This window comes from Centrocercus urophasianus, unplaced genomic scaffold, assembly GCF_019232065.1.
Source record: "Centrocercus urophasianus isolate 14NV4802_14NV808 unplaced genomic scaffold, USGS_Curo_1.0 seq_11, whole genome shotgun sequence".
Taxonomy (NCBI): Eukaryota; Metazoa; Chordata; class Aves; order Galliformes; family Phasianidae; genus Centrocercus; species Centrocercus urophasianus.
The window spans coordinates 45,380,004-45,392,824 of NW_024884253.1; the positions used below are offsets into that span (position 1 = coordinate 45,380,004).

General features: G+C 40.5%; 1 protein-coding gene across 2 annotated transcripts in view; it reads left to right on the forward strand.

Annotated features, from left to right (window-relative positions):
• ROCK1 (Rho associated coiled-coil containing protein kinase 1) overlaps nt 1-9,809 on the forward strand; it is an 80,654-nt gene extending 70,845 nt beyond the window's left edge. For both annotated transcript variants that reach the window (XM_042833892.1, XM_042833900.1), the window contains 5 exons: nt 2,235-2,323; nt 3,759-3,837; nt 3,960-4,221; nt 4,801-5,008; nt 8,287-9,809. In XM_042833892.1, coding sequence (XP_042689826.1) covers nt 2,235-2,323; nt 3,759-3,837; nt 3,960-4,221; nt 4,801-5,008; nt 8,287-8,290 — 642 coding nt within the window. In that variant the 3' untranslated portion in view covers nt 8,291-9,809. The remainder of the gene's footprint in view (nt 1-2,234; nt 2,324-3,758; nt 3,838-3,959; nt 4,222-4,800; nt 5,009-8,286) is intronic.
• The last annotated feature ends 3,012 nt before the right edge of the window (nt 9,810-12,821 follow it).

Below are 12,821 nucleotides of genomic sequence, written 5' to 3' on the forward strand. Positions count from 1 at the left end.
GGCATGCAGTAAGGGTGGAATTGGTTTTACAGCTCATATTTAAGAAGCAAAAAAAGTAATGAGAGTATTCCAGCGTGTATATACTGCATATATAAAGAAAGTGATGTAGCAGAAAAACAGATATGCAAGATGTATCGGAAATTTTGTTTGATATCTAAGGCTGTCTGACTTTTATTGTTCTAGAATTGATTTATCCAGCTTGCTGTCAGACTTTTGGCATTCCTTTGGCACAAAACACATTACTTCATTCTGTTCTTAATTACCTAAAATATTACATCCTTTTTCTGTTGGAATATATCTTACAGACATCTCTACATGTCTTCTAGAATATTCGTTCACCCTTGGATGATTAAATTTATAAACTTGAGATAAACTCAGCTTCTCCACTAAAAGACTCGAACTTCTTCAGGCATGCAAGATATTGCAGTCAGTTACTCCATTGATGCTCCTCTAGTTTAAAAAATAGGTCCTGCACTTTGAGGACATTTGAGCTGTAGGTGGTTGCCTCTGTAAAACAAATTATGCTGACAGGATTTGTTAAGCTGAGTTTCAAGATGCTGAATGAGGGGCTGTATTGACTGGAGTGTGTATTTTCTTGGCTGAACTACACTGCATCTGAAACAGTGTCAGCAGTGTGATAACTGAATTCTATTGTAATCAGAATTTGCATTTGTTAGCAGTAGTCATTTTAAGGCTGTTCTCTTACTGTGAAAGGCAGAGTTGTATACTTCAAAGGCAAAAAAGGCATCAGCTTTCTGTTGAAGTAGATCAAAAGAGTACAAGCACAGATGTTTTCTGTGTTGGGGCAGATTGCAAGAGGCTTGCACCATGAAGACTTAGCAGTTAGTCACCTTGATCAGGCTTTGTATTAAAGACTTCTGACTGAGGGCTTGAGATCAGTAGTCGAGATGTGCTCAGCTGAAATGTGCAGCTTGAGGAACACGTGTCAAACACTTTCCTATGAACTTGCTAAGGTCACTTTCATATTCAGATTGTGAAGTCAGACTCATTCCTGTGTAATGAGGAAACTCCTCTTGTAAGGAGGAGTGATCAGCATTTACAGAACAGTCAGTACTGCTGTCATGCAGAAACTCATTCAATTACCTACCAGTAACTGGAATTCAAGATGAATTGTTTGTGTATTCTCTTATTTCCCCTTACTTTTGAGTTGTATTATACTAGAATGTGGAGATGAATATGGTTGGACCAGTCTTTTAGATCCTTTTTTTTATACATATACCTTTAATATATTCTAAAATGCTTGAAACTACAGGGGAGGGGACTGCCACGGTGATGGTTGAGCTTGTGCTTATGGGCAGTCGTAGCAAAGACGTTGGACTGGCAGGTCCTAGTGAAGAGCGACAAGCAGTGAATGCTACAGATCTGAGCTCACTGGGAAGTGCTTAGGTTAGAGGTATTTGACCTTTACTCACTTGTAGGGTTACAAAACTTGTTTTCTCTGGGCAGCGTGCTTTGTCATTCCTGTCATCTGAACTAGTTTTTATAATTCTGTGTGATTAGGAGCAGCACTGGGAAGGTGTCTGTGTGCTTTAAATTGAGGACAATATGAATGGGCTTTTGGGGGTGGCAGGCATACTGGGGGAAAGAGGAAAGAGGAATGCTGCAAAACAATGTTCATTTCTCTTCCTCTGCAAACTTTTCCTTTACTGTTTCAGTTTATTCCTAGATCTGGAATGTATATCAGACTATCATCTGTTCACTCTTACTGCTGCTTTACTTTTGCTCCTTGTTGTTTTAGTCCATTAGATAGGAAGTAGATTCTGAGCTCAGTTGCTAACTCCTTCAGGCTACCAATTGTTTGGTGCAAAGCAGCAGTTAGTCCTGCAGGTCTCTGGACTACACGAGGTGTTTGCAGCGTATCAACAAGTGATACTCTGCATTCTAGGAGCTGCTCAGGATTGCAATAATTTTTCATATCAACTTTGCAGTCTCAAGTGAAATTTGAGTTCTGTGTGGATAGACTCCCAAAGTCATTAAGGACACTGTGGAGTTCTGCCATGGCAGTACACAATCACTGTGGCTGTAGTGTTGCTCAGCTGTCAGAAGTATCTCTGGCGAGGACTTAAATATCTCTTCATACTAGCTGAAAAGACAGTTAAAAAAAAAAAAAAAAAAAAAAAAAAAGGTTTTTCATGTTCTTAGGAAAACACAACTGGATAAATGTTTCTTTTTAGCATTCAATTTTAGCTTGTTTTTACCTTTTCTCTTCCCAGTACGTTGTGGTGAGCAGTAAAAAGATACTGTTCTATAATGATGAAAAGGACAAGGACCAGTCTAATCCATCCATGGTACTAGACATAGAGTAAGTACAGTTACTGTTAGCTTTGTGTTGACAAGAGAGCACTGTGTTCAAGCTGATAAGAGATCTGTCATCTTGGAATCAAAATTCCATAAATAATTTTGAATTTCCTGTACTAATTGGAAAATGTATTTCAGGATGCTGTTGTCTTTAATGGAAGATCCTGTGTTTTAGGGGTTTTTTGTATTGCTATGGCTAAAAACTGAATCACAGGATAGTGTGGGTCTTTCTGCATTCACTGGTCTATTTTTGCAGAAGAGATGAGGCTTATTATGACAGAGACAGAAACAGTGGAACCTGCCTGTTCTTTTTCTTTTTGTGACTTGGTGTTACCTTTTTATCTGTGCTGGTTGAAGTATGGGATGGGTGGTAAGTTGTGGCACAGCCCCCCGATATTTTAATGACTGGTTTGTCCTGTTACTTCAAATAGCTGTTTTCTAATGCAGGTTGTGATATCATGGGGCACACCAAAGTAAGGTACAGGCTCTCTGGTTTTAGGTCTCATCCCTTTGCCTCATAACTTGTTCTTGCAGTCTGAGAAGGGATTGGTGTTGACCAAGCTCAAAACATTTCTAAATTTTCCAGACAATTTCTATTAAAGAGGAACAGTAAATAGTTTCCCCTGTATGTTGGTTGTACGTAAGGAAGGATGTTTCATCACTGAAACCCATCACTCTTACATGACTGGCTATGACGTTTGAACAGCTGAATGTTACAGAACCTCATAGAGTAGTAATTGGAAGAAGGCTTTAAAATGCATGAAGCAGTCTACCAGTGACTAAGAATATAAGGGTCAGGAAGGAATCACCAAATCAGGGTGCGCTTAAGCTGCCATTTGCTTGTGAACAGGACAAACCATTATTTTCTCTTTGAGCTGTTTCTTATTCTCTTTTCATAAATGTCTGTTATGGCTATTGTTGAAAAGAGAATGTTGGGCTGGATAGACCTTAGATCTTCGTCCATTGTGGGATGACATTTGTTTCAGTTTTAACAGTATTTTCAACACTTTGTGCCCCAGATTGATCTTTATGATCTTCTGGCATTGATTGCTTCTCAATCGATAACATGACAAAGGGGAAAAAAACCCAACAACAAACTGTACTTCCATCCAGGGTTATCAGTATGCTTTTTTAGTAATAGTACAGATTTTGGAGTGTTCTAAGAAAGAATTGGAAAGCCTTTTTCACAGCTAAGTTTGCCACAGTGTGTCTTGAACCAGTTGTAACATCATCCTCTTTTCATGCTATGAAATGTTTTGGTTTTACTTGGGTAAGACCAACTAACTGTACTAGGCAAGATCTATAAGGTATTAGTGAATTCCTAAAACTGTATTGCAGCCTTGAAGTATGTAATTTTGCTTGTATAAACAAGATTTGGAAGAACTTGAAAGCAATTTTATTATAGTCACATTTTCTGTTTGGTCTTTCTTTTAATCTAGTAAGCTGTTCCATGTCCGACCTGTAACTCAAGGAGATGTATATAGAGCAGAAACTGAAGAAATTCCTAAAATATTCCAGGTAAAAAGGAAGTGAATTGTCATTCCTGTTTCAGTTCTTTTCAAGAAAACATTTGGTGATTTTTAGAAACTGTATAGAAATATTTAGTGCTTCAACAGTAACATGCAGTATTCCTTTTTCAGATTTTGTATGCTAATGAGGGGGAATGCAGGAAGGATGTGGAGGTAGAGTCAGTCCAGCCTGCAGAGAAGACAAACTTCCTAAATCATAAAGGCCATGAATTTATTCCAACAATATACCACTTTCCAGCCAACTGCGAGGCCTGTGCCAAACCTCTTTGGCATGTCTTCAAGCCCCCGGCTGCCCTGGAATGTCGAAGATGCCATGTGAAGTGCCATAGAGACCACTTGGATAAAAAGGAGGAGTTAATTGCACCATGCAAAGGTATCAGTACTGCTTATGAAGAGGCAGCTTTGAGAAAGTCTTTGCAGGGAGGCCTTTGGTGTAACTAATGTGGCTCAGCTGTGAGAGCACAAGGGCTTTTGCCCAGATGCTGGTCCACTAACCAGAATGGTTCCTGAACCATTCTTTCTGTCAGCTGATACTTGGCTGAGTTGGGGACAATGCAGTGACCACATCACCAAGCTGTGCTGAGACCTTTGAAGAGTGGTTCTTCAGCCACTTCACAGACTGGGGTCAAAGTTTCCTCTCTGTGCTCCTGTGAAATGGAGTATTTGGGATACGTGCTCTGGAAGTCAGTCATGAGGTATCCACACAGCTGTTTAGCATAAGCCTGAAATCAGTGCAAGTTGTCTCATTACGTGAGTATTGAAGTCAAGAATATTAACGGAGACAAACATTGAAATAATATTTGTAATCTCCCCTGCTGGTTGTCGTCTTCTAAAAATATGAACCATTCCAGGTGTGTATGTTGGTGCCACCACGTATGCTGTCTGGTGGAACAGCTGGTAGGTCATATTTCTCATTCTGATAAGGAATTCATCTTCTGCCTTTTACTTACAGTGAGTTACGACGTAACTTCAGCAAGAGATATGTTGTTGCTGGCATCCTGTCAAGATGAACAGAAGAAATGGGTAACTCATTTAGTAAAGAAGATCCCTAAGAACCCGCCTTCTACTTTTGTTCGTGCTTCTCCTAGAACTATGTCTACAAGATCCTCAGCAAACCAGTCATTCCGAAAAGCTGTTAAAAATACTTCTGGAAAAACGAGGTGAGAAACTACGAAGGCTGTGAATCTTTTTAACTAAAAAACAGAGGTATCTGTTTGTAAAAATCTTATTTAAGAGGAAATTGTGAAATAATGCCATAGTGAAGACTGTAGAACAGATTGTCTAAAGCTGTGCTCAAATCCTGAAAGAGGAATAGACAGAATTCATCGTTTCTCCTTGCTCTCTTATTTCCTGTCTTCTACTGTTCCATGAGTTGTTAGTAAAGCTGTTTGTGACCGTATGCGTTAACCAGAGACAGGTTTAAATTGTGGGTTTTTTAATGCTAGGACATGGTAAATTCATTTTTTTTAACCCTCATCCTCACACAGTATAGCATGTTTCTTTCTCCAAGAATAAGTGAGTAGGTGGACAGTTTGAAGTGGAAATTAAGGAAAGAGTCATTCTGGATTGAAGGACATCAATTTGGAAGCACTGCCAAACATTCCTTGCATGAAGTGTGTTAAATGCAAACTTCTGTGCACAAGGGGGCATTAAGTATATTATGGAGCATGCACCTTCAGAGGCGAGTAGTATAAAAGAAAAGCTACAAAGAGTGGTGGTTTTCTTGTTCCTGAAATTAATACTAAAACACAGGTGATTATAGTTTGGGCTACAGGTATGCTCAGTGAAGATCCTTAAGATAATGTTAACCAGGAATATTACTTTAGGCCAGAAAACTGGAGAAAAGCAATGAAAATGTTTTCATTTAGTATCTTAGTTTTTCCTTTCTGAAATGTGTATCACTGTCTTGTGTCCTGTGCAGCTGCTCTAGAGCAGAACTTCAGCTCCTCCTTCTGCTGCCACCCACCCCTGCAGTTGCCATGAGAGACTTCCTACAAAGGGGCTCTTATGTGATCAACTGATGTGAAATTTTCAGCATAAACTCTATTTGAAATACCTGCTTGCAGGTTATGCTTCATTTCTGTCTGTAAGGGACATTTCTCAGCCTTTAATGTAAAGAATGATTGATGTCAGTAAAAGAAAAGTGCATTTTTACTATTTTCCTGGAACATAAAATAGGTTTCTCTTTAAAGGTTGAAATGGAATTGGAAAGAATTATTGTAATATGGCATTTATGTGCATCTTTAAGCAGTATTAATTGGGCTAATCTAAAACAACACTGAAATGATCCTGACTGTACGTTTTGGAAATCACTCTCTGTTATTTGAGTGTATTTGTTCTTCCCCTGTGCTGCCAAACCTTGCCCTTGTAAAGTTCCCTTTCTTTATTTCACATTCTCACAACTCAGAAATGAATACTCACACGGTATCCTGATCTTTTCAACGTCTTGGAGCGCAGGCTGCAATGTGAATCAAACAGATAACAGTTGTGTGACTCTCCAAGAGTTTGTCCTGAATCCCTCAGCAAACTTGTTGGTGTAATTGATGCTTGACCTCGGAATTTTGTTTTTTACTGATGTTTAACATGGAAATAGTTTCTCAGAACATGTAATTAATCTACAGCGAGCTCTGTTTTACTGCTACGTATTGTAGGCACCAAGTATGGAGGAAGAGGAATATTGAGCATAAGCAATTTAGAGAGGCTCAGCTGTTGGCCAGCAAGAGTGCTAGGTACGTGTGTGCTGCCAGCCTGGCTGTGCTGCGTGTGAGATGTATGCAGGAGGCAGGTGGGCACCCGCACAGCTCACTGGTGCTTGAGGAGCTGCTTGGGTGGCTTTGCGGCATGCTGCATTCCAGCACAGAAGGAGGCAGCTGATACTGGGTTAGCTGCAACAAAATGGGGCTTGTGTGGCATTTGCAGACAATGTGAGCAGATAAGGAAAAGATACCTACCACGTAAGTATTAGAAAAAGATGAGATAGGAACTTGTTCTGTGCCGTTTTGTTGTGGATGGTTTTCTAACCCTCAGGCAGATTTGATGCGACTGCTGCGATGTGTCGTGGCCACCCTGTGCCTGCATAGCACTGCACGTTATATTCTGTATGTTTAGGAAGGGAGAATTCCCTGCTTAAGGAAAGTCTGCTTCTGGTGCTCCTGACGTTCATGTAATTACATACACATATAGAAGGTGTTGCATACTGAGCACTAACCCGGGATTGGACAGTAGCTGAGCTAACCCAGCAGGCTGTTTCCGCTGATGCTGGTGATGGACGACTCCTCTAAGAGGAGAATTTTCCTTTTTCAGTCTTCCTTCCCTGTTCTCCTATCGTTGCTCCTGGGTAGGTGCTTGAAATGATCCTTTTTGGTCCTTTGAACAAAGATGCACAGTTCTGACTGTCAAAAAAGCCATAGGCTTGGTTCACTGAGCTGGTGAGTGGAATCAGCCCCCTGGGAGGAGCGGTGACTGCCTGAGCTGAGGGAAGGTGGGTAAGAGGGTGGGGCGCTCCTCCGGAGTCAGGAAGATGGAAGTGGGAAACTGGAGGTCCTTTCAGGTAGATCAAGACACTGCACCCTGCAGTTCTGACTCTGACCTCTTTACTTAGGGAGTGAGAGGAAGAGAGAAGGGAAGCAGTGATGATTTCTATGAGATCCATGTGTATCATAGCTTTTGCTAAATATGTGGAAATTGTTCTCTTGGCAGACGGTAACAGCGCAGTCTGGTCTCATTGATGGGTACAGACCTTAAGACATCCTTTAAAACGTTTTACGATATTTCATTTAGGTCTAATCTGGCTTTCCTTGTGGTTGATGGGCAGTGATGTCGTGGAGAATTGCACCAGACCCTTTAAAGGGAACTTGGAACATAAGTTATTTCTTAGTCTTATTTTTTAATAACTTAATCACTAAGAAATATGAATTATAACTTCATTATGAGCTTGCCGGCAATTGCAGTGCTGCTTCTAGATCTGAAACTACACTTCCTAGTTTACAGCAGGCTAATTTATACACATTGTATCAGTACAGGGGAGGTGTTTTATTGTAATGTACTTGGACTTGGGCACCCAGTGAAATTCACGCATGTTTCAAATGGACTTCCCATGCATCAGATGAGCTTTGGCAACTGCATGCGCGTGCTCTAGTCCTTTTCTAGTCCTGTAAGAGGACGAAGGTCACTTATGTTTGCCACAAATATGCTTGTGTGCTATGAACGATTTACTGGTAAAGCTGCAGTAACGTTATCATATCTGATGTCTGTGTTCACCTGATGTTGTCAGAAGTGAAGACCAGTTGGGAAGGTTGTGTAGGTATGTTTTTAATATCATACATGGCAATTGGAAAAAAAATTTCTTCTCGGAAGTTCTTAACAAACCTGCAAGAATGTTATGAAGCAAATTTTAAAGTATGTTTTATTAATTGTCTGTTCTTTTTCTTTGTTCCAGCTAACCACGTGTACAGTGCTTAATGGAACCTCATGGGATGCGGTCTGAAAAACAGCTTTTTAACCACACAAAGCAGTGCAGACGGGCTGTTGTTCCTTCCAACATAACTATCACAGGCTTCAGGGTTAAGATTGCTATTACTGTCTCCTCCTTGCTTTGGCACAAAAGCACACTGAGGGTGTTTAATTGCGGGTTTGCCTAAAGGTAGATTAGATTAATTATTACTGTGTAATGCAAGTTAAAGCAAATAAAGCTTAGCTAGGTGTATAAAAAAAGGTGCTGCCTTTTTTGGATATAAAAAGAAAAAAAAGCCTGTAAATCACGATGAAATGCAGCCAACTTTCTTCATATCAGTGAAAGAAGAGGACTGTTTACCCTCGGAAAGGGATATTTATGTCAAGATGAGCATATGAAACTGAGTAGAGGAGGAAGGTTTCTCAATGAGAAGGACTGCAATTGCTTTCAGGACTCAACAGTTGTGCTCTTGAAGACTGCAGAACTAGCTTACAAATGAAGCCTTATCACTTGAACTTCAGTGCCTTCACTGCAGAGTTCTAAACAGCCTTAATGCTAATCACCCACTTTGGAACGGATCCAAGTGTTAAATATCTTACCTTATGCTTTTCAGAATACTGATTCAGCAGGTTTGTAAAGGGGGAGAAAGCCAAGTAATTGCCTTTAATCTATGCATTTTTGCCAAGCCATACTGAATTATTTTACTATTAGAGGCATTAGAAACTAACAGGAAAAAGAACCGAGTTTGGAAGCATATTTTGGGGTACATCATTTCTGTAACTGAATACTGTACTGCTTTACAAATTCAAGAGATAACATACATTAAGTTAACAAACATGTATGCACTGTTTGAAATGTAAATTATTCTTAGAACACTTTTACTGGGTTTTACGTTGTCGTTTTAGTGCCTTGATTTGAGTTAATTGTATGATTGCCATGTCAATAAATGTAGAAATATAAAAAATAACAAAGGAAACCTCTAAACAAACCTATTGTGTTATCAGTGGTTTTTACTGAACTTGGATTGGTTGAAGTATTGTAGATGCTAGATGCATTTTCTAAATTAAAGACCATCTTTGAATGGGAATTCCTCTTACAAAGAAAGACTGGTTCTAGTTTATAAGGCAAGAAATGTGCAGGCAATGGGGAAAAAAAATAAAGAGCATATAACATAAAAGCTTCAGGTAATTCAGGAATGTCAGTAAATGCTGTCAGCCTCTTGCTTTGTAGCAGGAATGCATTCATGGTTATATGGGCAGTATGGTTTTATTTTATATTATTTCTTAACCGAATACCTCCTCAGTAATTTATAATGGCTTTGCAGTTGTGTATTAAATAAGAAGCACTGGAAAACTGATTCGTCCTTAGGACGATTTGCATGTTTCAAGTGGTATTGAAAGCCGCACTGATGGATATGTAATAATAAACATATCTGTTATTAATATGGTAATGACTCTGTGCTCATTTAATGAGAAATAAAGTAATTTATGGAAGGACTCTTCTGAAAACGACTGGCATGGTGTTTTCTCCTGACTGCAGCTTATACGTGGTTCTGAGCGTTCAAGACCCTGCGATGAGCTCTAGCACAAAGTACATTTGCATCACAGTGCCTAGGAGACTGGGGAACATTTGGTTTCTGTTTGATGTGAAACAGTAAAGACCGTTCCAAATTTTTTGTTTCCTTATTCTCCTGGCCTGCAGTAGCCTATATTTATGATTCCAGCATGCCTTGTGCTTGTAAAGGTTCTGGTGTAAAGATGCTTCATCCTTTCTGGTGCAGAAATCCCACTCATTTGAGGGGAAGGAACCCAGCGTAAGGAACCATGTTCAGAAGGAAAAAAACAACCAAACAGCACGTGCGTTCCATGAAGCTCTCTGGGAATCTCCCTGGGTTTCACTGAGGTCTGCAGAAGAGTGGGCTGGTAGGGACAGCGTGCAACTGTATGCCCTTGAAAGGTCTCAGTGATGGGAAATGCAGATCAGCAGAAGTAGATGACATAATTTCAGAAAGTTCCCCTATATGGAGCTTGCTGTATTGGTAATATCAGCAATTTCCAGAGCTGCCAGTGAGGCACGCTAAAGATGAACTTCCAGATCTTGATTTGCTTGCAGCATTGTTGGATTGCAAAGCAATACATGAGACCGCTCTGACCTGCTTTAAACTCCTGTTGTGTACTGAGAATGAAAAAAAAAGTAAGGGTGATCATGTGCATCTTACACTATGTATTCCTATACCTGTACAGAGAAATATCTAGAGCAATAGAGAAGGCCTTGTAGCCAGGTCATTCAGCAGCCTAGGTTTGTTTTTATATTGCTTTTCCACCTTCTGTAACTTGCTACCTCTTTTTTGAATGATTTCTTAACCTTCCTTAAAAGATGTTGTCCCATCTTGTAATTCCATGTTTTATGAGTATGAAAAGGATTACGTAAAAGCTGCTGTGAATAAATACTGACCAGAGGAAGGAGGGAGGGGTTGTAGAAAAAATGGGCTTATTCTACAGGTCCCTAAAAAGCTCTGCAGGTGATGGTATGTGCCAAGGTTGAATTCCACAGTTCTTTCTAAATGCTTATTTTGCTTGGGAAAGAAGAAGCCAGACGTAATGAAGTGTAAAATGAAGTTGACTTGTCTGTCTAGGATAGGTTGCAACTAAAGTACTGTAATAAAGAAGTCTAGACATGCAAATCACAGTTTGTGTGCTCCGCTATACCACTGTTAGCACTCCTTACCCTCAGCAAGGGGCCCATCTGCAGGAATATTTTGCATAACAAATTCCACCACAGGTTTACAGGTTTCTGGTGTTAGGAAAAGCAATGCTTGTAATCTCAACTGTGTGAGGATATATTTTTGGAGAAAAAAAAATTTACTACTTGAATATCAATGTTGCTCTCCAGAAGAAAAAAAAGCAATTCCCTGCAACTTTCAATACAGCTGGGTTTTTTGTTTGTTTGTTTGTTTTTGTCTCTTGCCACCTTTTATTTTTCTTTCATCTGTGCCACTGCTGATTCCTCTCTCACAGAAGTGCTTTGCCCACTCTCATTGAATTCAGTGCCAGAGTCATCAATAGAATGAGCAAGCCAAGAAGAGCTGGCATAAGTCAATGCGGCTCTGTTCATGCAGGTGAAGGTATGTAGGTTTACACAGTGTGAGAAAATTAGATGTCCAGATTATTCTGTGATTGTGTTTTTATTCACTCACACTATTTTTTTTAAATTTTCCATTATTGTATTACCTTGAATGCTCATTAATGTTGATCCAAAGCCAAAAATGTGTTATCTCAGTCCTCTTTCAAGCCTCCTTTTTCCTGCTGAAGTAACCAGGAAAATAAAGTTAAGAGTTAGGCAAAACAAACAAACAAAAAAAAAGAGCCTGAGCAATAAGAAATGTGCGCAGCCTCTCCCACAGGTGGGCTTCAGCAGCAGCTGCCGAGGCTACAGAGCAGGGAGGAAAGGGCTTCTCCATGAGGCACTGAATGGCAGTGGTGCGTTTTCATGTGTGGTACAAACAAATGCAAGTAGGCAAGGAGAAGGGCTTTTTTGACTAAAAATGAAAATTAGTGTTTGCGAACATATTGACTGTAAAAGGCAAGCAATGGCACTGAGATGAGAGATACTATGTACGCGACTTTGAACACTTCCCAGATGGCCACTCTTCAGCCTGCCTTCACTCTTTACAGCTCACTCTGTTAGAAGTCGCACTGCTACCAGTGCATCTTTGTCATTGCTGTGACACAGGAGGCAAACAGAACAGGGGATTTCGTGATGGGAGTGCCATGCCCCAAGCCCCCAGCAGCCCCAGGAGATGCCACTGCACATGGCAGCTACGGCAATCCCTTCTGGGCCTTGCTCAGCCCTGTGCTGGAAGCATCCTGCATGCTGGAGGTGTATTTTGGATACTTTGTTTTCTGGGCGCTCATCTAGAGCACCCAAACCCCTATGGTTTTGCAGCACAGGAAAGTGGAGTGCTGTAACATAGTCAAGGTAATCTGTACTTGCATTGCTATTCACACATCACATTGAACTCTACTGCTATACTCCTTATGCCAGTTTGTGTAAGATTCAAAGAGACCAGCAGCATCTCTCAGCTGATCCTCGCCTTAAGGAAAGAAGCACAAAGCTGTCATGAGAAGCCGAAGGGACAGTGGAGGAAAGAAAAGGAAAAAGGAGATAGCAGCTGTCATGGTGGTGAGGTTTTCCTGCAGATACAAACCCTGTTTCTTCTCTTTCAGCACAGCACCCTCTAGCGCCATTCCCAAACTCTGTAAGCGATTTACATCTGCTTGGGATGAGACCCGGTACGCCAAAGGTTACACTACGTGGGAGGATGCCTTCATTCAGTTCAGCTTGACTGCAGACCATTCAACATTCATTTAGAAGGCATGAATAAATGGTCTCTATACAGGTCTCCGTTAGTATTAAGAATGAATGGCTGGATTGGAAATAACTCGTAGTTACATGTGAGCAGGCAGCTGGGATCTGCTCTGACTTGAACAGGTGGTCCCAGAATCACAGAACGGTAGGGG